This window comes from Chelonia mydas, chromosome 12, assembly GCF_015237465.2.
Source record: "Chelonia mydas isolate rCheMyd1 chromosome 12, rCheMyd1.pri.v2, whole genome shotgun sequence".
NCBI lineage: Eukaryota > Metazoa > Chordata > Testudines > Cheloniidae > Chelonia > Chelonia mydas.
In genome coordinates, this window is record NC_051252.2 from 32,294,464 (window position 1) to 32,321,901 (window position 27,438).

Consider the following 27,438-nt stretch of genomic DNA (forward strand, 5'->3'; position numbering starts at 1 on the left):
GCTACTTCGAAACAGTCTCCTCCCTAACATACATAGCCTACCCGTGGCCTCCTTTGGAGGAGGCTGGAAACATTTTTCTTCTTCTTTCCGTATGTATTTGTTACTGGACCAGGAGGAGGAGAGGTCATGAGGATTTTTTCTTATGCTGGGTCTATATGCTAGTCAGTGACAGGCTTTCTTCTTGTAATCTGGATGCCATGGGGATAGAGCACTTTCAGAACCAAAACCGCTATCACCCTTGTTAACTGCATAGGCAGAAATACTTTCCACAGACAATTCCACCCCGGGCTCTCTCTCCGTAACTCAGCCCTCCCATTCACCTCTACCATCCATACCTTTGGCAGCATGCTTCCCCTTCAACCATCCTCCTCCTTCCATGTCTTCTATGTCTGTAAATCTGCCAGTTGTTAATCCAGCAGTGCTAGCCATTGCCTCCGTCTGTGCTGAAATCCTCATCTGTGCCTCTCAGCTGAATGACAACAACTGCCTGCTCCGGGGTCTCCATAAATTCCTCCCTGCCCCCCATGCCTAGACCATGGCACATGCAGAACGTTGCTTCCTGTCTTCCCACAGGTACAAAAAAGTGTGCTCAGATCAATGTCCCCCCTCAGACAACACCCCCATGGAGCTATTTATGTAAGAGGAAATGAGGACAGTTTAGGGAAGAGAACAAAAGGTATATAAAATAATGAAAGGTTTAGAGAAGTTAAATTAGGTGCCCCTGTTTTCTCATAGTACAAGTACAACATTTCCAATAATGTTGAAAGACTATGCATTTAGTACTTGTAAAAGGTTATTTTAACACAGACTGTGGAACTCATTGCCACAAGATATCAATGAAGCCAAGAGCTCAGTAGGATTACACATTTATTTGAATGAGAACATCTACAGCTACATTAGACTGGATAAAACATTTATAAAGAATACAAACCCTCATGCTTCAGGACATAGATTAATCTCTAACTAATGAGGGTTAGGAGGAAAACTCTCCCTGGGCAGGCAAGTCCATTACAGGGTTTCTAGCACCTTCCTCTGAAGCATCTGGTACCAGCTGCTGTCAATTACAAAATAGATTATCTGGCTGTAATCTACTGCAGTTCCTATGTTTCCATTTATTTCAGGATCCTGGTCAAAATTGTCCTGCTTTTATTTAAAACCCTCTAAGGCCTTGTTGCTGTGTACCTCACCTCTCACTGCTCCTGTCTCTGTTTCTCCCACTCCTCTAGCACTCGCATCCTCTGTCACTTCACAGAATCTGGCCTATTTAATCTCCTTCTCTCGCCAGTTCCTTCCTGTATTCCGCTGCCTCATTGGCTGTACTCTTCAACTGGTTTACACCTCAGCTGCAACCACTCTAGTCTCCCTTGCCCACACTCTTACTGCTGGCTAGCTGTGCTGGTATGTCTTGACTTCGTAGTTATTTTGTGACTGGATTTCTATTGTATAGAAGATTATGTGCTTTATGAAGTTGTATGGTACATCATACTTATAGGAATCAAATATTCAGAATAATGTACTGTTCTTACACTTGGCTTACAGAATGTCAGCGGTTTGTCCATGTATTCTGATTTTGTTCTCAAAGGCCCCAATTCAGCAATGCACTTAAGAACATGTTAAACTTTAAGCATTCAAGTCAATGCCCATTGAAGTTAAGCATGTGTTTAAGTCAGTGGTGGGCAACCTGCGGCCCATCAGGGTAATCCGCTGGCGGGCCATGAGACAGTTTACATTGACTGTCCCCAGGCACGGCCGCCCGCAGCTCCCAGTGGCTGCGTTTCACCATTCCCAGCCAATGGAAGCTGTGGGAAGCAGCACGGGCAGCAGGGACATTGATAAAATGCTTATGAATCTGGACCCTTTGTTTACAGCACCTCCTCTGCTGCTCCACCTGTCTTTGAGGGTCTTTTTAACTCATGAGATGAGATCTTCATTGGATAGCAGCAGCCCCTTCTCCTACTTTCTGCAATGTGAAATGGCTACCCTCAAAGTCTCCCAGCACATCCAATGGCAAAGCCCATACCCCACACTGTGAACATTCAGTTTCTTCCATATTCTAGACTTTTATTTTAATAATTAAAAGAGAGAACATATCCTTGGGGGGAGAAGCAAGAAAGAGGGATGGCAGAGAGAACTGAATCCAAGCTTTTCCTCCACTTTGAACACGTGGTTTGGGGATTTTGTTCCCAGTGGCAGATCAAGGTAAGATTTTTGGAGCACCAGAATCCAGTCCCTGAGGTCAGAAGTGCCTCTGAATTTGGGACCAGTGAATGCTGGCCTCCAAGAGTCACCCCCACAGTTGGTGTGGGAATAGATGCTCACACTGTGGGTCCATCTGCCTCAGCTTTCTGCAGACTGGCTGGCAATCAGGAGGCCATGGGATGAAGTTACTGAGATGCCCTCACCATGATTATGCGTGGGGGTATGGGCAGAAGAATCTGTTTAAGGGTGAGATAGTGTGGTTGGACGACTACAGGATGGGAATGGAATTACACCTGGATTGATCTGGGACCATTAAATTTTAATTCACCCTGTGTTCCTTGGCTGTATCAGCAATCAAGATGTTAAAGAGGATACTTTCCCTTTGGACATAATCTAGTCATATTGTCAAATCACAGAATGCCTCTACAGTCAGAGCACCCTTTCTGGCTTCTCTTATCAGGGCAGGTGACTGGCGGGGTTAAAATGGGAATAGTGAGCAATAAAACCTCCCACATGGGCAAGGGAGCCTAATTGTTACTGGAGATGAGTGAAACTCAAAAGTCTGTAGTTCAGTTTGGTTGAGATAAGCACCCCAAATGTTCAGCTGTACATACAAAGCTGATCCACAAGTGTGCAATCAAGAGATGGTGCTGGAGATCTCATAAAAGGATCCTGTGCTGGGAGGTCTGATTCTTTCTGGTCTGGGTCAGGCTGGGAATATCTCGCCAATGGTTTTTCATGTGGTATTGGTCCTGCTGCTCCTGCCCAGAATCAAGAAGAGCCTGAAAATTTAATAGCAATTTCTTATCTGTAAAATTTTCAAACCTCCATAAGGATTTGGGATTAGTTTGAGATTCTGAAAAAGGTTTGAACTGATTCTTATTTCCCTGCTGGAAATACATCTAAGCATAAACTTAGCCACACTGAGTAAGCGTTGCAAGGCACCTTGCTTTGCTTAGGGCTTTCTCTGGAGAGACCAGATCCTGAGAGGTGCTGAATATCTGCAATACTCACTGAAGCCAATGGTTGTTGAGGACACTCAGCAGCTCTCAGGCACTAAGAAATACTAGCTGGGCATAGAGCCTGATCCTGAAAGGTGCTGAGTGCAATCAGTGGGAGCTAAGGGTGATCAACACCTCAGAGGATCAGGCCTTCTTTATCTTTATAGCAGAACTGGAAGAAAATACCATTTATTTTCCACAGAACTTTTTTTTTAAATTCCATTTTTTCATTTTCTCATTCTTGTGTTTTCTTTAAAAAAAAAAAACCCAACCCCCAAAATAACAACAACAAAAAAAAACCCTCCAACACCCAATTTTTTTGTGTTTTGCATTTTTTTAAAAAACCTTGTTCAGCATAAATGTCTGGTTGTTGATTTGGAGGGGGAATAAAAGGTGGAAAATTCTACTGAAAATGAAAGCATTCCACTAAAATGTTTGTGTTTGATGAAATAGCTCAGTGGTTTGAGCATTGGCCTGCTAAACCCAGGGTTGTGAGTTCAATCCTTGAGGGGGCCATTTAGGGATCTGGGGCAAAAATTGGGATGTGGTCCTGCTTTGAGCAGGGGGTTGGACTAGATGACCTCCTGGGGTCCCTTCCAACCTTGATATTCTATGGAAAGGCATACACTTCAGTTGAAATTTCTTATTGATGACAAATTTTACCCAGCTCTACGTTGCAGTTACAGTTGTAGCGGAATGTGGTCCTTTTCTACCTTGTATGAAAATGTCAGAGACACCTTACAAGCCATATAAGATGTGTCCAGATAGTACAGTGATGGGTACTTTACATATATTGGGATAACAATGAGCGTTGCCAGCGCTCACAAATTTATCCTGAATCTTGTGATATTTGGTGTTTTTCTTAAAGCCCCACCTGTTGGAATCAACAGAATCCATGAGAATCTGAATTTTCAAAAAAGTATGTTTCTAGCCCTCCAGGTTACAGAGAAAAGCTTGGAAACAGGAAGCAAAGAAACCAGGAGGTAAAGACAAAGAACCCCAAATCTATTTTTTTAGCTCTCATGATTTTTAAGCCAGTCTCGTGGGTTTTTGGCGCCTGACTGATGATTTTTGAATGTGTGGGGTTGGCATTCACTGTAAATGAAAGAACCATGGTCCAATCCCTCATGATGCTATGAGAGGGATTATTGCTGGCTGGAAGTTCATGCTTCAGGATTGCTGGTGCATTCTCTTTCTTATCACTTCCTCTTTTCCCCTCTGAACATCAGCTATTACAAATTCCATTTTTGATAAAGGAGTTTTAAGCATGTGAAGAGTTGCCAAAATTGAAAGTGTTTGAATGTTTTATTTATATTCCCCTCAACGCAAATGCGCTGGTCGATTCATATCTTGATTTGAGATCCTATGTGCATAAGGGGCTTTAACATCTGTTTCTACCCCACTGGAAATGGAGAGTATAAGAGGCTGTCTGTCTACCTAAATGTCTACCGTATCTCCTCAGTATGTCACTTATTATTTTGCACAGGATTAAAAGAAAACTTAGTGTAGCTTTCTTTGTGACTCAGTTCAGCAGTAACCCATTCCAGGACTGGGGTTAAGTGGCTCATGATGGGCGGCTGAGGGTTCTGTTAGATAAGATGAGTTTGGACTGCCTGCCTCATGCACTGTTCTTCTTCTGTTATTTTTGACAACCGGATGTTCAAAAGATAAGGCCTGGACTGAGGGTGCCTTTGTGTACCATGAGGTAAATACAGTGATTGTCATAGGAAGACTTCACTATTCTTGAAAAGATCTTACAATCCGCCCAGTTGTTTTAATAAAGGGAAACTCAAGGTGAACGTCAAAGGTTTGGAATTTTTTTTATTGTGGTTATAACACAGAAAAAAATTGGTGTAGGTCTGACCTTTGCATGAATGAATGTGGCAGGGGAATGCAAGCTATTTTCCCTCCCATGACTGTGCGCCCTATAGAAGGGCCAGAGACCATCACAATCACAGTGCTCCAAGACGCACACAGACTGCAAACTCTGTGTGCCCCCAGGGGTGCAAACTGCCTTTGGAGAGGACGGAACAGGACTATGAATGCATTGTGACCCCTGAAGATAGCCAGCCATAGGGGAGAGCATACTACACCATCCAAAAGCATAGAGCAGGTCATGTGCATCACCAATGTTGGATAGCCAAGAATACCCCTCTGCTAGTGATGCACAATCCTTCCTGAGATCCCACCATGGCTGGTTAGCTCCACACTGCCCCCAGAACAGACCAATGGCTAAATGCCACAATCTGGCCCTATGTGTATTACCTTGCTCACTTTCATTTGTCTCCACATTCCTCTTGCATTAAATTCTCCTTCCCAGCACACACCTCTGGTGGCTCACAGGTATAATGAGTGAGAGCAAGAGGCTAAAGATGGTAATGGAGCGATTTCTACTCCTATATTTGCTTACCACACTGCTCTTGCCAATGGGTAAGTAATGAAAGAATCGAGTTGTTACTGAACAGCGGATCTAGGCTCTGTTCTACTGAGCTGCAATGTACTTTTCTTCACTTGAAAGCACTGTCAGGTGCCGGGTTTATCAGAGCTGGCAATCTGCCACCACTTTTGTTCCTACAAGAGGTTTTTGCTTTATTGACTTAAAGAAAAATTTACATTGTCCTTTACAAGCTTTAGTCAGTGCTTTTCTGCTTTAGTCAGTGCACTTCATGAGGTATACCACATGTTGTGATAGGCAGGTATAGGTTCCATGGATCTTGATTGGTATGCTGTGGGGGATGATGATCATTGTAGCAGTGGAGATATGTCTGCAGGTTTTTGCATCTGTTTTTCTGGCAGGGTCTGGTGTCGCTTTGAGTTGGTGTATCCTGGTCTGTGGGGAGCTTGCTTCTGATGATCAGCTTGGAGAGGTTAGGACTGTTGTTTGAAGGCCAGAAGAGGGGGGTTCAGAAAAGATTTCTTTCAGGATGGGGCATCCATACGAAGGACAGCCATTACCCAAACATTCATGTGAACAAAAAAAAACAACCAATTTCATAAAGGTTTGCAAATTATAAGAGGGCAAGAAGATGGTAGGTATAAAAAGAGCAGTTTAGCATTTGGAGATTCAAACAAATGTCCCAGCCAGTCATTAAAAAGCACAACACCCATTCTCTCCCATATTAACTTCTCCATTACTGCACTTGAATAGTATACTTTAAATCAGTATTTACTTTGATATATTATGATTAGGCTACAAAGATTTCTGAGGATTAAAATGTAAATCCGTAAGAACTGAGTCAAGTAACTACTAGAGCACTTTAAAAGAAAACCACTTTCAAGGGAATCTGGATTCAGACCTGTGCAAAAGATGTAGTGAGATGGTGCTGTAATTATCCAAGGTATGAGAATGTGGACATGTCTGCAGCTGTACAATATGCTTGAAGTCCAGATATAATCTACCAGAGCATTTAGATATGCAGGCTAGGTTATTAGGCCCTGTAAAAAGCATGGAGCCATGTACATTATGATACTATACATGAGGTTTGTGTGGGACAGGAAAATTTACATCTAAAAAGGATGTTCTATGACTGCAGAGATGTTAACTTGAACAGGCAACTTCACCTTGAATGGTCTCTTGGAATATATGTTAACTACTTATGCTAAACCAGCATTTCTCAAATGCAGCTGCCAGGGGCTTTTTCTTGGGATCTGTGGAACACTGTGTTGTTCCAGTGCTTTCCTAGGAAGGATACATCTACACTGCAAAAATAAAGTCACAGCAGCAAATCTCAAAGCCCAGGTCTACAGAATCAGGCTCATGGGGCTTGCACTATGGATCTCAGATCTTGAGCTACAGATATTTTTAGTGCCGTAGCATGAGTCCCAGGCTGTAGACCAGGCTCCGAGACTCACTGCTGAGGCTTTTTTGTTTGTTTTTGCAGCGTAGATTAACCCTCAAAGTCCCTTTGTGGATCTGGGCCTCTTTCTTTACCCACAAATATCTCCACAAATGTAAAGCAAAATCCTAGAGTTTGCAAAATACACCCACCAAACCTAGGCAATGGCATGGCTGAGATCTTAATTACATCCAACAAAGCTTGGGAATTTAGTGCTATGCAGCTATGATTTGATCCTCTTCCATATGTTTAATAGATTCTGTGACTATGTAACTTTTCTCCTTTAAGACAAAGTATACGTGCAATATAGTGGAGGTGCTATCACAAGAAAATCTGCAATGTGTTGGTGATTCAGTAGGTGTTAGTCTTCCTTCTGAGTCAATAGTGAACCACTGCCTTAGCACACTATTAGGCAAAGCCTTGCAGTAAGCTGTACCTAACTTCTACAGCAAGGTCTCTGGAGTCCGTTGCACTGTTGAGCAACTGACTAAAAATGTAATGGCAGCTTCTTTTAAAATAAAAAATGGAGGGGTTTAATGATTAAGAACTGAAAATAAATAATACACTTGGCACAGTCTCTGTTTTGTATTTTGTATTTTGTTACCCCCCATATTTTCAGTTTTCTATACCCTGCAAAGTTTTATATGGACAATTCATAACTACGTCACAGATGTTGTCAAGGGGAAAGTTGTAGGTTTTGGCAGCTGAAAAGATGTGGGAAGCAGTTAGCAGAATGCTTCTGCTAAAATCATCATCAGTAAAATAGTTAACAATGCTGAAAGTTCAATAGTCATCTTTAGTTTCAGTTAACACCCATGGCCCACACCTCTCAGAGCTATTGTTTCAGGCTAGCCATAGACTGTGATATGCAACAATGTATAGGTTTATGCTCAGCTCACATTTTCAAGGGTTTTGGAAGGTTTCTTTTGTAACCATGAGGGCTAGAAATATTTTAAAATGAAAATGTAGACCACTGTTCCCTCTAAGCTGTGCGCGCGCGCACACAGATCCTAAACCCCGTTCACGTGGGGAAACACCGCGCGCCCAAAAATTTGCACAGAAGCACAACAATTTGCACAGAAGAAATTTTTGTGCACACAGCCTGTCAAAAATTTGCACAGAAGAAATTTTTTGCGCACATGGCCTGTCAGAAATTAGAGGGAACATTGATGTAGACCCTGAAGCACAATTCTACATCAAGGGAATGGCAACGGGTAGACGCTTCAGCAAATGCTGCAGCCATAGGACACACAGGCTCTGGACTTTGGAGGTGATATCTTTTGAATGTAATGTCCAATTCTGGCCCTGAGTACTTGTGGTCATTAGAAATTCCATGACACATTTCAAAGGGATAAGGATATTAGCTGGTGTGTCCGGAAAGAGTTTTCTCTACTTTTCTTAGTTTACACACCCAGTAGTTTATTTGTGTAATATCTATGGGTGGAGGTGCAATGAATGTATGACAAACTAGTACCAGTAAGTGACTGATTCTATTTCTTGGTCCCAGTCTTATGAGACTGATCCCATGAATCCTTCATGCCTTTAAAAAAAATTGTTATTTGCAATTTGTACTGACTTTTCAGGGTGGATTGATTTAAATCATTATTTCAATTGCTGATTTAAATCACCAAGTGGAAAGCCTCAATTTAAATAATCAATTTTAGTTAACTTTTGCATTTGTACTTGGTATTTTCTAAAGAAATGTGCATTCTCATTGGTTGATATGACCAATGAAATATTTTGATTTTACAACTAAATAAAGCCTGCACTGTAGATTTTGCTATGTAGGAGGGTACACTATAACTACATTTATTTAAGCAATTATATAGATTAATATTTTCAGATTCTTATTAATTGTACATTTTTAGTACGTTACAAAATGGTGAATGATGTATTGCTTATTTACTAGATTAGATCATTAACTTTTTACTCATGATTTGTGTGCCATATTAGGATGGTAACTGGAATTTAAACAAACACACAAAACAACATATAAAATGTATTTTTATTAAACAAACAAACCTTAAATGTTTTGGATACATAAACTTCTCATCAAAACATTTCACATTTATAACTGAATTATAATAAGTTTAGGCCTAACATATTTTGCATTAAATTCAGATTTCATTTTAAACAGATTTATTTTAAAAAAAAAAGAAAGTTGTTATAATTTAACTAACAAAATCAAATAAAAAAATTCAATTTAAGTAAAAAAAGATTTTTAAAAAATTCACTGACTTTTATCCACCCTGCTTTTCTGCTAACTTAGGGGTGGCCAACCTGTGGCTCCAGAGCCACATGTGGCTCTTCAGAAGTTAAGATGCAGCTCCTTGTACAGGCACCGACTCCGGGGCTGGAGCTACAGGCGGCAACTTTCCAATGTGCTGTGGGGTGCTCACTGCTCAACCCTGGCTCTGCCACAGGCCCTGCCCCCACTCCACCCCTTCCCGCCCCCTCCCCTGAGCCTGCTATGCCCTCGCTCCTTCCGCTCTCCCCCAGAGCCTCCTGCATGCCACAAAACAGCAGATTGGGAAGTGCGGGGAAGGTGATCAGCGGGGCTGCCGGTGGCGGGGAGGCACTGGGAGCGGGAGGGGGTGTGTGGATGGGGGGCTGCTGACACATTACTGTGGCTCTTTGGCAACATACATTGGTAAATTCTGGCTCCTTCTCAAAATCAGGTTGTCCACCCCTATGCTAACCCATTAATCTGTGGATTGAAAGGAACTGATATCGTGTGATACATAATTACAAAATGAGCCACTCGTGAATTATGACTTTCATTAGCTTACCTGGAATCTTATGGAGAGCAAACCGCAATTTACAATGTACTATTACATCGTTACTCATTGTATTTTGCAACATAACTATTTAAGAAAGAATGAGTAATCCACTAGTAAATAGAAAAGGAGTACTTGTGGCACCTTAGAGACTAACCAATTTATTTGAGCATAAGCTTTCATGAACTACAGCATCCAATGAAGTGAGCTGTAGCTCACGAAAGCTTATGCTCAAATAAATTGGTTAGTCTCTAAGGTGCCACAAGTACTCCTTTTCTTTTTGCGAATACAGACTAACACGGCTGTTACTCTGAAACCTGTCACTAGTAAATAGTAATTACTCCAGTTTAAGTCAGTAGATCTAGGTCAAACTTGGACCATGGGTGATCTCAAATCTTATGCGGTTCCTATTCCTTCCTGTCTGTTGTAGTTTTGGTACCTTAAATTCTATGTCCGTATCCATGCTTGGCCAGAATAGCATGTCTTGGGCTCTGCTAGCATGCCTGATCCCATATGACATAATGCCCTATCTGTAGGATTCCATTATCTGCAGCAATTTTGTCTTTACAGGCAATACGTTTTTATGCTTTTTTCCATCCATCTAGGATAGGTGCTGAGGACCATTGTGGTGCCTGGGACAAATGTGGTAGTTGGAGTCTTTCGACCATCCCTTTCAAACCAGAGATCAAAGAGCTGTTAAAGTAGATCAGGCAGAGTCTCTTGCCACAGTTTCCTGTGTCCTCAAGAAGTAGCTACCGCTGACTCCAAGAAACGGACCAGAATGTGCCGAACAGCTGCCCTCACCCAGCCGCAGACCAAGGGATGAGTATTTCCCTATGTGCTAATGGAAGAGCTCCAAGTGAACTGTGGGCTCCCGCATCAGTATTGCAGCAACCCCTTCTCACCAGATTTAGGCCTGGTCTACACTATGAGTTTAGGTCGAATTTAGCAACATTATTTCGATTTAACCCTGCACCCGTCCACATGACGAAGCCTTTTTTTTTTTTTTGACTTAAAGGGCTCTTAAAATCGATTTCTTTACTCCACCCCCGACGGGGGGATTAGCACTGAAATCGGCCTTGCCAGGTCGAATTTGGGGTACTGTGGACACAATTCAACAGTATCGGCCTCTGGGAGCTATCCCAGAGTGCTCAGTTGTGACCGCTCTGGACAGCGCTCTCAACTCAGATGCACTGGCCGGGTATACAGGAAAAGGCCTGCAAACTTTTGAATCTCATTTCCTGTTTGGCCAGTGTGGCGAGCTCACCTGCACAGGTCACCATGCAGAGCCCATCAGCACAGGAGAACACGCAGTCCCAGAATCGCCAAAAAGCTCCAGCATGGACCAAACGGGAAGTACGGGATCTGATCGCTGTATGGGGAGATGAATCCGTGGTGGCAGAACTCCGTTCGAAAAGATGAAATGCCAAAATATTTGAAAAACTCTCCAATGGCATGAAGGACAGAGGTTATAATAGGGACCCGCAGCAGCGCCACGTGAAAATTAAGGAGCTCAGGCAAGCCTACCAGAAAACCAGAGAGGCAAATGGCTGCTCCGGTTCAGAGCCCCAGACATGCCGCTTCTATGATGAGCTGCATGTCATTCTAGGGGGTGCAGCCACCACCACCCCAACCCTATGCTTTGACTCCATCCAAGGAGTGGGAGGCAACATGGAAGCGGGTTTTTGGGGTGAGGAAGATGATGATTAGGAGGAGGTTGTAGATAGTTCACAGCAAGGAATCGGAGAAACCGGTTTCCCCAACAGCCAGGGTCTGTTTATCACCCTGTACCTGGACCTAGTACCCCCCGAACCCACCCAAGTCTGCCTCCCGGACCCGCCAGGCAGAGAAGGGACCTCTGGTGAGTGTACATTTGTAAATATTGTACATGGTTTAAAAGCAAGCGTGTTTAATGATTAATTTGCCCTGGCATTCGCAGCCAGTACAGCTACTGGAAAAGTCTGTTAACGTGTCTGGGGATGGAGCAGAAATCCTCCAAGGACATCTCCATAAAGCTCTCCTGGATGTACTCCCAAAGCCTTTGCAAAAGGTTTCTGAGGAAGGCAGCCTTATTCCGTCCTCCATGGTAGGACACTTTACCACACCAGGCCAGTAGCACTTAGTCGGGAATCATTGCAGAACAAAGCATTGCAGTGTATGGTTCCAGTGTTTGCTGGCATTCAAACAACATCCGTTCTTTATCTCTCTGTGTTACCCTCAGGTGAGTGGTATCATTCACGGTCACCTGGTTGAAATAGGGTGGTTTTAGTAAGTGGACATTCAGAGGTGCCCATTCCTGCTGGGCTGTTTGTCTGCGGCTGAACAGAAATCTTCCCGGCTGTTAGCCACGCGGTGGGGAGAGGGGTGAAGCCATCATCCCAGAGAACTCTGTATGTGTGTGTGTGGGGGGGGGTTAGTTGGGTTTCTGCTGCACGTGAACCCGGAAACCGCAGCCCCTCCTTTTAAATTGCCAACCCATTTTAAATGGCCAACCCAACAGCTACTTCATATGGGAAATGAGGGCGCTGCTGTTTGAAACCATCCCCACATGTTATGAAGGTTAAAGAAGCCAAAAGACTGTGGCTTACCATGACTGCCTGCAAGCCGAATTCTGTTGCCCGGTCCTGCATGAGTGATCTCTCACACCAAACCGGCATACTCTCAATAAGAGGCAAAATGCGACCTTGTAATGAAAGCACATGTGCTATGTAATGTTAACAGCAAGGTTTACTGTGAAAGAGTGTACCCATTGTTCTATAAAATGCGTCTTTTTAACTGCTACTCTCCCTTTTTTTCCCCTCTACCAGCTGCATATGTTTCTCCTTCCCATAGGCTAGCGAAGATTAGAAGGCGAAAAAAATGCACTCGTGATGAAATGTTCTCTGACCTCATGCTGTCCTCCCACACTGACAGAGCACAGCAAAATACGAGGAGGCAGACAATCTGAGAGTTCAGGAGAACACAATATGACCATGAGGAGAGGTGGTGGGCTGAAGATGGTAGGTGGTGTCAGCTTGCTGAAAGAAGGCAGGAGTCAATGCTCAGGCTGCTGGAGGATCAAACTCGTAGGCTCCAGGTTGAGCTGCAGGAAGGGCAGCAGGAGCATAGACCACCGCTACAGCCCCTGTGTAATCAACCGCCCTCCTCCCCAAGTTCCATAGCCTCCTCACCCAGACGCCCAAGGATGTTGGGTGGGGGGCCTCCGGCCACCCAGCCACTCCACCCCAGAGGACTGCCCAAGCAACAGAAGACTGGCATTCAATAAGTTTTAAAGTGCTGTGTGGCCTTGTCCTTCCCTCCTCCACCACCCCACCCGGTGCTTCCCTCCTCCACCACCCCTCCCGGGCTACCTTGGCAGTTATATTTGTGTGAAGAATAAATAAAGAATGCATGAATGCGAAGCAACAATGACTTTATTGCCTCTGCAAGCGGAGATCGAAGGGGGAGGGGAGGGGAGGGTGCTTAGCTTTCAGGAAAGTAGAGTGAACCGGGGGTGGGGAGGGGCATTTCCATCAAGGAGAAACAAACAGAACTTTCACACCATAGCCTGGCCATTCCTGAAACTGGTTTTCAAAGCTTCTCTGATGTGCACCAGGCCCTCCTGTACTCTTCTAACTACCCTGGTGTCTGGCTGCGCGTAATCAGTGGCCAGGCGATTTGCCTCAACCTCCCACCCCGCCATAAACGTCTTCCCATTACTCCCACAGATATTGTGGAGCGCACAGCAAGCAGTAATAACAATAGGAATATTGGTTTCGTTGAGGTGGTGAAAGCTGGGTGGTGAATGCAGTAAACTGTGCCAGTGCACTTTTAAATGCCCAAATGCACATTCTACCAGCATTCTGCACTTGCTCAGCTTATAGTTGAACAGCTCCTGACTACTGTCCAGGCTGCCTGTGTATGGCTTCATGAGCCATCGCATTAAGGGATAGGCTGGGTCCCCAAGGATAACTATAGGCATTTCAACATCCCCAACATTTTCTGGTCTGGAAAGTAAGTCCCCTGTTTCAACAGAAAGCAGCTGTTGAAACAGACCAGAGTTCCTGAAGATGCCAGCGTCATGTACCTTTCCCGGCCATCCCATGTTGATGTTGGTGAAATGTCCCTTGTGATCCACCAGTGCTTGCAGCACCACTGAAAAGTACCCCTTTTGGTTTATGTACTCCTTCGGTGCCAAGATAGGGATATGGGTTCCGTCTATTGCCCCACCACAGTTAGTGGATGGCTTTGCTGCAATTGGATTCCCTATGACCTGCACATTTCCCAGAGTCACTACCCTTGATATCAGCAGCTCAATGATTGCGTTGGCTACTTGCATCACAGCAGCCCCCACAGTAGATTTGCCCACTCCAAATTGATTCCCAACTGACCGGTAGCTGTCTGGCGTTGCAAGCTTCCAGAGGGCTATCGCCACTCGCTTCTCAACTGCGAGGGCTGCTCTCAGCTTGGTATTCTTGCTCTTCAGGGCAGGGGAAAGCAAGTCACAAAGTTCCATGAAAGTGCCCTTACGCATGTGAAAGTTTCGCAGCCACTGGGAATCGTCCCAGACCTGCAACACTATGGGGTCCCACCAGTCTGTACTTGTTTCCCGGGCCCAGAATCGGCATTCCACGCCATGAACCTGCCCAACTGACACCATGATGTGCACATTGCAGGGGCCCGTACTTTGTGAGAAGTCTATGTCCATGTCCTCATCACTCTTGTCACCACGCTGCAGTTGCCTCCTCCTCGCTTGGTTTCGCTTTTCTTGCAGGTTATGGTTCTGCATATCCTGCTGGATAATGTGTGCGGTGTTTATAGTGCTCATAATTGCCATGGTGATCTGAGCGGGCTCCATGTTCCCAGTGCTATGGCATCTGCGCTGAGAAAAGGCACGAAACGATTGTCTGCCATTGCTCTGACGGAGGAAGGGGCGACTGACAACATGGCTTACAGGGTTGGCTTACAGGGAATTAAAATCAACAAAGGAGGTGGCGCTGCATCAAGGAGAAACAGAATGGCCCCCTCAAAGATAGAACTCAGAACCCTGCGTTTAGCAGGCCGTTGATTGCATGGAGGGAGGGAGGGGGGGAGAAAATGAATACAAAACAAATCTGGTCTATTTCTTGTTTTGATCCACTTCATCTATCTTTATACATCTTGCTGGCAGCAGACGGTGCAGTACGACTGCAAGCCATCGTCGTCTCCTGGCTCCTCCTCAGACGATGGTGCAGTATGACTGCCGGCAGGACTGAATCACCATGAGATGAAACTTAAAAGGGAAATGACCTGGCTGAATCACTCCAATGTCTACCCAGGTGCCTGTGACCAACCTCACCGAGGTCGGCTAAAAGAGCACCCTGGAGTACGGCGATGATGGCTACCAGTCATACTGCACTGTCTGCTGCCAAAAGGCAATGAGCTGCTGCTGTGTAGCAATGCAGTATCACATCTGCCAGCACTCAGGGACATACGGTGACGGTGAGCTGAGCGGGCTCCATGCTTGCCGTGGTATGGCGTCTGCACTGGTAACCCAGGAAAAAAGGCGAGAAACGATTGTCTGTCATTGCTTTCACAGAGGGAGGGAGGGCCGGGGGGGGGCCTGACGATATGTACCCAGAACCACCTGCGACAATGTTTTTGCCCCATCAGGCATTGGGATTTCTACCCAGAATTCAAATGGGCGGCGGAGACTGCGGGAACTGTGGGATAGCTACCCACAGTGCAACGCTCCAGAAGTCGACGGTTGCCTCGGTACTGTGGGCACACTCCGCCGACTACATGCACTTAGAGCATTTGTGTGGGGGGACACGCAGTCGACTGTATAAACACACTTTCCACAAAACCAACTTCTATAAATTCGACCTAATTTCATAGTGTAGACATACCTTTAGTCTTACCCCTAAAGCCCCAGCATCTGGAGTCCCCTAAGAGATGGGCGAATCTCAGCTTTTACTCAAACATAATGACATTTCTAGCCCCCCAGGGGTGCAGAGAAGAGTTCTCGCACCCTGACCCCCAAGTCCTGGTAGGCGCCGAAGCCAGGCGGGAAATAGGCTGACCAGATGTTCTGATTTTATAGGGACAGTTCCGATTTTGGGGGCTTTTTCTTATCGAGGCGCCTATTACCCCTCCCACCCCCATCCCGAGTTTTTACACTGCCTACCCGGTCACCCCAGCGGGAAAGGACTGGGAGCTTAGCATTAAGAAAACCGAACAGCCCCGCAACCCCCCCGCCTGGGATTTTCAATCCGAGCTGGTTTCTGGGAGTCTGTGAACTCTTGGGATGGGTCAGACTGAAGGCTGCGCTAGGGCCTCGACCCGCGGGGTCCCAACCTGCCCCGGGGGGGGGGGGAGGGAGCCGGCCCCCACCCCCTCGGATCCCGCCCAAGCCGGCCCCCACCCCCTCGGATCCCGCCCAGCCTCCCCGCCCCTGAGGAGAGCCGGCCCCCAACCCGGGGTCCCGCCCCCGCCCCGCCGGCCGTGGGGGCGGGGGGGACAGAGGCGCCTGCCCCGCCTCAGCCTCCCGCGGGGCCCAGGCTCCTCTCCCCGCACCGCCAGTAGGTGGCCGGGGCAGGTCACATGACCCCCCCCAGTTGCTACCGCAGAAGCAGAAGCGGGGAGCCTCGGAGAGTCCCAGCCACCGACCGGCCCGGCAGCGGCAGCGGGGGAGGCACCGGCACCCTTGGCTCCGCCGCCGCCGCCGCCGTCGTCTCCAGCGCAGGGCACCGGCCGGGAGGCTCCCGGGGCTGCAGCTCCCCGCGCCCAGGTGAGGCGGGAAGGGGGGCGAGCGAGCCCGAGGCTGCGGGTGAGGGGGCTGGAGGAGGGCGCGCGCGCTCCTCGGCCGTTGGCCCAGCGCGCCAGCCCCCCCCGGCCGTTGGCCCAGCGCCCGGGCGGCACCTGTCCCCCAGCCGGGGGCTCTCGCCAGCCCTGGGCTCTGCAGCGGCGGGGCTGGGGCCGGGGCCGGGGCCGGTCTGCAAAAAGAAGGAAGGAAACGCTGCAGCGCTGGGAGCCTTTGACAGCTGCAGGCGCGGCCCGAGCGAGGCGGGGCGCGTGCAGCCGGAGCTCCCTGCGCTCGGGGTCAGGGCGGGCGAGCCGGGGAGCGGGTGCAGAGGTCTGGGTGTTCGGTCCTGGCCTTGCAGGGTTGTTCCTGGGGCTGCAGCGGGGCACTTGGGTAGAAAGGCCCTTTGGGGCTGCTTCTCCCTTCCCTTCTGGCCGGCCTGAAGCTGTCCGGAGGATAACTTCTGCTGAGAGCCCTGCCCAGTTGTGCTAGGCGCTGTACAAACCCAGCTCGAGGCGGTCCCTGCCCAAGCAGCGCTTGCGATCTAAATAGCTAAGACCAAGCAGGGTGGTGAATGCAGGTACTACTAACTCCTTTTACAAAAGGGGATTTAGGCCAAACAAATAGTGAGTGACCTGCCAGAGGTCAGAGAGCTCCAGATGCTGCTGCCACTCCATCCTTCCTGTCCCACCTAGGATCCCTGGAAAGTACCTTGCATATCATGTGTGCAACTACAAGAAATTATTATCATAACAAATGCTGCAGCATCACATGAGCCTACATTTGTTATAGTTTGCATTTAGTGCAGTTCTTTCTCTTCTCCCTGCTTCGCAGCAAAGATCTGTTAGCAGGTAGGTGTGGAGAGCTCTTGGAATACAAAGAAGTTGTCTTTACAAATTGTGAAGCACTATAATAGAGTAACTCAAGTTACCGTTGCCTGAATAAATAAAGGTAGTATATCTTCTGTTCGCATTGTAGTTGTTCTTAGTTATTTGAAATGTTTTTCTAGCCTTTAGTGCCAATTAATGAGATTATACAGTACATTCAGCGTTCCCAGTCCTGCAGTGTGACGTGTGCAAGACCCCCCCCATCAACTCAATTGTCTGCCCACATCAGACTGTGGGAGTAGGAAGGGATAATCTAGTTAATTGGGGACTAGATATGTGTTTAGAACTGTTACTGTGTTCAATTCCCAGCTCAGTCATAGACTTCTTTTGCACTGGTCATCTATTTTCCCCTCTACTCCAGGTCCTTATTTTTAAAAGAGGGATAACACTTCTGTTCCTCACAGTGGTACTGTGAGGCTGAAGTCCACTGACTGTGGCATGCTCAGTTACTGTGATAATAAATAAATACTTTGATGAATAGACAAAAATTCTGATAGGTCAAATAGTATATCTACACTGGTTAAAAAAAAACAAAACAAAACACGAGGAGTCCTTGTGACACCTTAGAGACTAACAAATGTATTTGGGCATAAGCTTTTGTAGGCTAGAACCCACTTCATCAGATGTCTGAAGTAAAAGATACAGGACCAGGTATAAATACATGAAAGGATGTGGGTTGCTTTACCAAGTGTTAGGTCAGTCTAAGGAGATAAATCAGTTAAGAGCAGGATACCAAGGGAGGGGAAATAACTTTTGAAGTGGTAAGAGAATGGACCATTACAGACAGTTGAGAAGAAGGTGTGAGTAACAGTAGGGAGAAATTAGTATTGGGGAAATTAAGTTTAGGTTTTGTAATGACCCAACCACTCCCAGTTTTTATTCAGGCCTAATCTGATGGTATCTAGTTTGCAAATTAATTCCAGTTCTGCAGCTTCATGTTGGAGTCTGTTTTTGACGTTTTTGTTGAAGAAATTGCCACTTTGAGATCTGTTATTGAGTGACCAGAGAGACTGAAATGTTCTCCTACTGGTTTTTGAATGTTATGATTCCTGATGTCAGATTTGTGTCCATTTATTCTTTTGCGTAGAGACTGTCCGGTTTGGTCAATGTACATGGCAGAGGGGCATTGCTGGCACATGATGGCATATATTACATTGGTAGATGTGCAGGTGAAGGAGCCCCGGATGGTGTGGCTGATGTGGTAAGGTGTCCCTTGAATAGATATGTGGACAGAGTTGGAACTGGGGTTTGTAGCAGGGTTTGGTCCCTGGGTTGGTGTTTTTGTTGTGTGGTGTGTAGTTGCTGGTGAGTATTTGCTTCAGGTTGGGGGGCTGTCTGTCAATTTAAGATTTTTAGTCCACCCAACAGATTTTTTTCCATGTCTGTTAAATGAAGTAGATATAATTAAATTTAGGATGATTTCAGAGTACAGCACAAACCTGACTACTGATATGTATCTTGAGATTTAGAAAAAATGATCAAATAACTAATGAAGATGAATACATCTTTAGGGGGGAAAAGATAATCTTTTATAATTCTCAGAAAATTTAGGAGCAGAAATTTATTAAAACCAATGTACCATATACATTGAAAAGTGTACAAAAGGCCACCCTCACTAGGCAACTTCCTGTGTTAAGAGACTGCCCAAAAGCATTCCTCAAATGAAATAAACGTAATTCTTTAATTTGTCAGGTTTCTCTTCACAGCTAGTGTTGGTCCCTATAAAAGACTGTTTTGTTAGATTATCAAGAAAATGTGATAAATTTAGTAGTCAGGCCCTCTACTGTATATAATTCAGTGGAGCATTAAAAAACCCGAACTTCTAAAAGTTATTTTTTGAAGACTCAGTGCTACAGATTTGAATTATGGTCTGATTGATGTTAATGCAATTCTTAATTTTGGGTCGTGTGCGGGGGGGGAGGAAGGAAGGAAAGAGTGAGAACAGTAGTGCATGTTTAAAAGTCAGATCAAGGATTTCCTTTGATTTTTTTTTTCCCCTCATGAATTGCCATTATATCCTGTTATTGGAAGGCATTGTAACAAGGGATTATGGATAGATCACTAGATATGAATACACTGTAATTTCATGAATGAATTATGTGATTAGTCCTATAGAGACAAAAGGGTCGATTGCACTTTCGGCTAAATCCTACCCACACAATGGCCCTGATAGGTAATTTGTCATCGTTCCCTGGGGATTGGCATATATAACTCCCATTAGAGTTAGTAGAAGAATTTAATATGAATAAATGGGTACAGAACACCATAAACCTCTGTAGTGCTTTGCAAAACATGGGCTAAGGCATGGTCCCTGCTCCAGATAGCTTAGAATCTAATATAAAATGAGATAACAGGGAAGGTAAGAGATCATTATCTTCTTCATCAGTGTACAGCAGGAAGGATTCAGTGAAGAAGTATTATTTAAGAAGGGATTTGAAAGAGAAGGGTGACTATAGCAGAGAACTTTGAGAAGTTTGGGAGAGTGGGCATTGTGAAAGGAGTGGATGATGAGATGGTGAAAAGAAAGTAAGTGTTGAGAGAGCGAGAGAGGAGGAGGGAGATCTGAAGAGAATAGTATTTAGTAAGGATCAGGCCGGGAGACGGTGATGAGGGGGAAGATAGGTTAAAGAAGGAGGTTACAAGGGAAACGAGAAGCAGCAGAGTCAGATTGGTTATCCACATGGAAACTGAAACTGCTCATGTTGAAGGGTAGTGGATTTAGGAGAGGAAGAGAACCAGAGGAGATTTTGGAGCTGGTAGTTGAAGCTGCTCTGAGGGGCTTTAAGCCCTTCCTACTACTGGCCTTGGTTGAGAGAGATGTCAAGAAAGCTGTGGTGACAGCCACTGCTTCTTGTGCAAAAATTAAACCACTTCCTCCTTTGCTTGTGGATGAAAGAGTAGGCTCCACAGTGTCCATTGTGTGCAGGATTCTGCACCAGGGTGAGGTGTACCCGCGACTGTAATTAGTTCACGGCTGCAGTGATGTGCAGGAGACTGAGACATGGAAGCCTTTTGATATTTATGAGAGTTGCAGCATGTGCATTGGGCCTCTTGTGTCTCTCAGCAGTGCTTAATTTGTGCCAGGTCTCTAGGCTTGCCAGTTCATAGTCCCGGCACCTCTGGGCTTGCTGCATTAGTTATGAATGTAAAAAAAATGGCTTGAGCCTCTGCACCTCTCTCATTACAAATCAAGCACTGTGTCGCAGCGGTCTCCTTGCTTGGTGGCTGTCAGGTACAGAAATATGTGCCATCTGTTACATAAATAAGAGATGAAGTGACCACGTGGAGATGTAAGTACCGTATGGTCATAAGGCTTTAAAAGTGCAAAGACTGACATTAAATACAATATTGTAATTTGTTTGTATTTTTCCCTGTGGTCTTTCTTGTCCTCTTCCGAGTCATGGGGTCATATCCTCAGCTGGTGTAAATTGTCATCACTCTACTAACTTCAGTGGAGCCTTGACAGTTTACACCAACTGAGGATCTGACCCAGGATGTAGCCTTTTCTTGCATTATCCCAAGTTTCAGTCACCATCCTTCCTGCAGCACTCTCAGCTCCTCTTGGTGTAGTGGCAGAGAGACAGCAACACTAATTTGGGTTCTTCCCGCCAACTTTCTGCCCAGACATCAAAGGCCCCCTCAAGTGTCAATTTAATACTTTCTTTATAGGACAGAGCAAGAGAAGAATTAGTTCTTTTTCCCTTCTCACCCCAATTAGAAATAATCCAGGCTTTCCCCCAAGCAGTTTATAAGCAGCATTTGCACCCTGGGAGAAGGCCAGACTCAGAGTTAGGGATAAATTATTTAAGAATGGTAAGTTTTTTGGCATACTTGAAAACTGTTGCAGAGCCTTATTCTCCCTTATTGATATCTAAGCCACTATGCTCTTAATACCCAGGATGTAAAGGGTTTCTAGAGATTTCTGACAGGAAGGGAAATCGTAATATCCGGCTTTCAGGCTCAAAGGGTATGTCTACATTGCAATTAAAAACCTGTGGCTGGCCTGTGCCAGGTCACTCAGGCTTGCGGGGCTCAGTCATGTAGATATCTGCAGATGGGAGGGTCCCAGACCTCGGGCTGCAGCCCAAGCTGGAATATCTAAACCACAATTAAACAGTATGTTAGTCCAAGCCCTGTGAGTCTAAGTCGCTGGCACGGGCCAGCCGCGGGTGTCTAAATGCAGTGTCAACGTGCCCTGAAAGTTTTAGTTTGCACATAGAACACTTGAAAAAAACTGATATAGAAGATAAATATGGTGGTATTCTAAAATGGGAAGACTTATAGGGAGAGAAAGTGAGCAGTGCTTTCACATTTGGAATAAAGCTGTTACCTTCTCTATATGTGTCTCTATTAAAGAGAATTGCTAAGAGTGACGGGTCAGTGGTCCCTCACTCCTTGTAAAACAATAATAATTTTAAAATAGAAAAAACCCTTTCTGACGGTTGTTGGAGAGCTGGGCCATGGGGTGGAAGGTACGTCATTTAACGTCTGCTGAGACTACCCAAAGAAGGCCAAATTCTGGACATTTGCCTGTGATTTAATCTTTGAATTCACCGGATCCAGACTGCATTGGCCCCTCTAGTGATACTACTGGGTCGCCATGTAAAAGAGAATTATTCGCTGATGGATTCAAAGCTTATTTTTTACCTTTTGGTGTCAATGGGGTGCACCTTAGTAAAAGAAAGACCCTGTAGACATTATTATGTGGTGTAAAAGGACCCAGGGCACACTTCTTATGGAAAAGTTTACTGACCACACAGAAATGGGTTCCAGTGGTTACAATACAATTTGGATCAATTTGTTAGGCCAAGTCTATGCTGGAAAAGGGTTGCCAGTCTAGATATACTGGTATAGCTATACTGGCAAACTCTCCTGTTGTTGACACAGTTTATACTGGTAAAAAACGTTATTTTGCTGGTATAGTTTATACTGGTTTGGTAAGCAAAATAAGGTATACTGACAAGTATTTTTGTGCCAGTGGAATCTGCATTATACTTGCTCTTTTGCTGCTTTAGAAATGTTGCAAACAAATCACACTTCTAACTGACGTTCCTATACCAGCAAAAGTTTCTAATGTAGACCTAGACTTAGAATTTGAACAAAATAATCCCTCACACTTATCTGGTTTCTTGATTATTTTTAGCGGCTTTCTTTGTTATAAGATAGGCACAGTCTTCTCTCATGTACACGTGCATCTCCTTTTAGTTTCAGAGGCTTTCTCCTCTTTGTCACAGCTATGCTTATAGTGAGCGTATCTCTTATGTCTCTTCTCATACTGTTTTCTCTCCCATGTCTTCTCTGTTGTTTCTGGGGAGAATCAAATCATCCACTGTATAAAATATAATTTTGAGCTTCCTGCATAATGTTGCAGATAATATTTGAAAGAGACAGACCACATTTGTAACTGTGTGTGCATGCAAATCAAGAGTCATGTGCATTTGTGCTACCTTTTCATGCTTGCAATCCCAGCTTTCCTGCATACACCAAAGAGATGGGGAGAGCATTTGTTCACATACTGTTACAAATTTGGGCCAGAATGACCTTAGCACGCCTTATGCTACTATGGAACGTTAGATAGTCATTATCGATGCATTGTTGATGAAACAGTGGAGTTCTTGTTTTGTTGTTTAGAATCTGAGATCATACTTCATTGGATGCTAACCCTGCTCCACCCAGCTGATTGTTCTGAATCCTGCTACACTGGGTCACTGATTCCCCAGTGAAACACTTTTCATAAAACCTCACAGACTAGGTAGGACTTTTGTCAAGGTTAACCGGATAGCTATAAGACAATATGCTTGCACCTGAAGTGCATGATTCATATTGATCTTTTTTTCAACACTGATGTGCTTTTCTTTTTTTTTTGGTAAATTGAAGGAATTAATACAAAGTAAAGTTATTTAAATATTAAATTTTGCTCCCTTCTCTCCTCCCCATTTTCAGCACATCAGGAACGTGTCAGTTTGATGAAATTTGATTTAAAAAAATGTCCAGGAAGAGCACAGACTATGGAGTGCTGCCGGAGTATGAGAAGAGCCAGATCAAAAGGGCTCTGGAGCTGGGAACAGTTATGACAGTGTTCAGTCTCAAGAAGTTTACTCCAGAAAGGAGAACCATCCAAGTCATAATGGAAACCAGGCAGGTGGCTTGGAGCAAGACAGCTGACAAGATTGAAGGTTTCTGTGAGTATTGGCAAGGCATGTCAGAACTTGGAATTTATTACTGATAAATGTAGTTGACAAAGGGTCATTGAAATCAGTATTTAACAGTTCGCTTCTTTTCACCCAAGAGCATAATTAAACTTTAAAAATTGCATTCTGCGAGCCCTGTTCGTTTACTGTAATGTAGACCAAATGTCTCCTACAGTTCACTAGTTAGGCAGCTAGCCCCGCTGAAGGCTAACTTATTGCTACTCAGGCTTTTCTTCCTAGAGGCCTTTTGTCAAAGGCTAAAGATTCAGATCCTGATTTTGCAACCTGACTTTCCATGAGTAAGGGATAACTTGCATAATTAAAAGTAGTAGGATCAGGCTGTAAATACTTACTAAAAAAACAAACACAACCAAATTTAAAACATGCTGGGAAGAAACTTAACACAAGGTCTTGGGCTGAGAATCTTTTTTTTTCCAGTGTGTTCAGTTTGAATGAACTAGGGAGGCTGGGTTGGGAAAGCTGACTTGCAAACTTTGTTGTTGGTTTTTCTTTACCTATAACTCATTAATGTTTTTAAAAATAAATGTTTGCAGATTATTAGTTTATACTAAGAGTCCGTGTCTTAGATTATTTTCAATTCTGAGCCATTTCATTACAAGAGGGGGAAAATATTCTGAGTATCGATGGCAAACTGGGATCATCCATTAATTGCAGTCTCATTGTAAGGGCACAGAGGTCTGAAATGCAACCCTACCTTAAATTTTACTAGATGTGCAAAGGTGTGTTTCCTTGGTACGAAAGCTTTGTTGCCATAGGCTCTGTGTTTAAAAAAAATAAAAATCATTTCTGTATACATGGATCTCTTAGTCTTCAAAATCAAATCACAATTAATTAAAAAATAAAACCAGACAACAAAAATAACACACAAAAATGAAACTATCCAACAAAAACTACATTGGGATCTGAAGGAAAAGGACAAAAGAATCATAGAAATATAGGACTGGAAGAGGCCTTGAGTAGTCATTAAGTCCAATCCCTGTGCTGAGGCAGGACTAAGTATACCTAGACCATCCTTGGCAGATGTTTGTGTAACCTATTCTTATCAACCTCCTTTGGAAACCTATTCCAGAACTTAACTACCCTTTCCTCGGTGGGTGGGATTGAACCGGGGACCTCTGGAGCTTAGTGCATGATCCTCTACCACCTGACCTAAAAGCCCGCTGGCTGAAGCGCAGACTCATTTAACTCTCTCTCTTTCTAAGTGGTCTTGGTGCCACTAGATGGGACAGAACACCACCCCCAGGAGATGTGTAGGTTACATACTTCCCCTAGCTGAGAAAGCACCTCCCGAGCTTCAGAGACTTCTTAGTTGAAGTCCCAGATGAGCCCCTACTTGTAATGCCAACAGACCCCAGTTGTCGGTGGGATTGAACCAGGGACCTCAGGAGCTTAGTGCATGAGCCTCTACCACATGAGCTAAAAGCCAACTGTCTGTTAGCTATGGCTGTAGAGCAGACTCATTTAACTCTCTTTAAGTGGTCTTGGTGCCACTAGATGGGACAGAACACCACACCCAGAAGGTGTGTGGGTTACGTAACCACATCACATTGTTGACTTTTATTCAATTTGTGATCCTCTGTCACTTCCAGATCCTTTTCAGCAGTACTACCACCTAGCCAGTTATTCCCATTTTGTAGCTGTGCATTTGATTTTTCTTTCCGAAGTGAAATACTTGTCTTTATTGAATTTCATCTTACTGATTTCAGACCAGTTCTCTAATTTGCCAAGGTGGTTTTGAATTCTAATTCTGTCCTCCAAAGTAATAGCAGCCCCTCCCAGCTTGGTGTCATCCATGGATTTTATAAGCATGCTCTTTACTCTATTATCCAAGTCATTAAGGAAAATGTTGGCAAGTACCAAACCCAAGACTGACCCCTGTGGGACTCGCTAAATACATCCTCTCAGTTTGACAGCAAACTATTGATAACTACTCTTTGAGTACGGTCTTTCAACCAGTTATCCACCCACTTTATAGTAATTTCATCTAGACCATATTTCCCTAGTTTGTTTATGAGAATGTCATGTGGTATTGTGTCAAAAGCCTTACTAACATCAAACTATATCATGTCTACTACTTCTTCTCATCCACTAAGCCAGTAACCCTATCAAAGATGGAAATTGTGTTGGTTTGGCACAATTTATTCTTGACAATGCCATGCTGGCTACTCCTTATAACCCTGTTGTCCTTTAATAATTTGTTCCAATATCTTTCCAAGTATCTAAGTTAGGGCTGCCTGGTTTATAATACCACGGGTCCTCCTTGTTTCTCTTTTTAAAGATATGTACTGTGTTTGCCCTTCTTCAGTACTCTTGGACTTCACCCGTCTTCCATGAGTTCTGGAAGATAATTGCTAATGGTTCTAAGATTGCATTAGCTGCTTAAACTGTCCTAGGATGAATTTCGTAAGCCCCTGCTGACATGAATACATTTAACTTATCTAAATAGACTTTAACCTGTTCTTTCCCTCTTTTAGCTTGCATTCCTTACTCCTTGTCAATGTTAATTATCTTGAGTATTTGGTCACCATTAACCGTTTTAGTGCAGACTGAAGCAAAATAGACATTGAACCGCAGCCTTCTTGTTGTCGTCATTTTTTAGCTCTCTTTTGCCATGAAGTAGAGGACCAATACTTTCCTTCATATTTCTGTTGCCCCTAATGTAGAAAGTAAATTTGAAGTACTCTAGTAGCTAGGCATTATGGACAACTACTAATTATTTTCTCGTTATGCCCAGGAAGTCCCTTTTGCCCGGATTCTGCAATGGAATCTATCTGGTTAGTCCAGTTGGCTTCAGTGGGACTCTAAACTGGTAGATCTAAATTTGCAGAATTAGGGAGATAATCTGGAATTTACAGGTTTGGGTAATTTTCCCCTGGTCCTCTCCCTTAACCCAGTGGTGTGTGTGTATGTATGTATGTATATATATATAATTATATAATAAGCATATGTGTATGTATGTATTACCATAGGAGATGTCTGATTGCAGAATATCAGGTGCAAATACTTTGTCAATGTGGTGCAAGTTTCTGTAAAAGTGAAATCCACAATTTTTGACCTGAAAGGGATTGAATTAGCCTCTGTTTCTATATAGCATAAAATCTGGTTTAATATCTGAGGCTGATCCCATACTTCAAGGACCTTTTATTTTATCACTGTACGGTTTTTGTCTGCCTATTTCCATTATAATATTGTACTATGTAAGAAAGCAAATTAAAATAGTTAAAAGAACTATAGTGGTGTGTGAGAGAGAGACAGGAATTAGACAGTAATTTTACCAGTATACATTTACTGACAACATTTTCCTTTCTTTTTAGAAAGTTGCATTTAAAATGAAAATGATATATAAATGTGTCAGTCCTGTTCAAGACATTAAAATAATGAATTCTTGTCCATGTTTCCAGTAGAAATAAGTATGTTGACATTTTAAAATGTATATGTATTTAATTTTTTTGTTTTAATTTTCTTCCTGTCCCTGTATACGGAAAAAGTTCTCCTTTCCTCTCTGTGGTAGTGGCAAGCTTGCTTTTCCATGACCCGCCCTTATTCTTTCAATAAAGAAATTGAAGATGAAAGGGATGCTGTTAAGTATTTTAGGTCCAGAATGTGAGGTTTAATTATATTTAATTAAAAAGTAAAATTGAAAACATATTTTCCATGCAAAGTTGGACACTTTAACACTAACAGTATTCTGATAATGGTAAAGAGCCAGAAAGTGAGAGTGATCATAAACAATCAAACTGACAAGTTCAGCTTCATTGTCCAATTT

At 44.1% G+C, this 27,438-nt stretch overlaps 1 protein-coding gene across 9 annotated transcripts in view; it reads left to right on the forward strand.

The window, feature by feature from the left end:
- The first annotated feature begins 16,252 nt into the window (after positions 1-16,252).
- The window catches only part of PLCG2 (phospholipase C gamma 2), a 90,012-nt gene continuing 78,826 nt past the window's right edge, over positions 16,253-27,438 (forward strand). For 3 of the 9 annotated variants that reach the window (XM_037877613.2, XM_037877614.2, XM_043526499.1), the window contains exons 1-2: positions 16,253-16,561; positions 23,404-23,642. In XM_037877613.2, coding sequence (XP_037733541.1) covers positions 23,447-23,642 — 196 coding nt within the window. In that variant the 5' untranslated portion in view covers positions 16,253-16,561; positions 23,404-23,446. Of the gene's footprint in view, positions 16,562-18,547; positions 18,662-22,921; positions 23,213-23,403; positions 23,643-27,438 lie in introns of those variants that run through there. The other 6 variants (XM_043526497.1, XR_005222217.2, XM_037877615.2 and 3 more) reach the window with 6 other exon arrangements.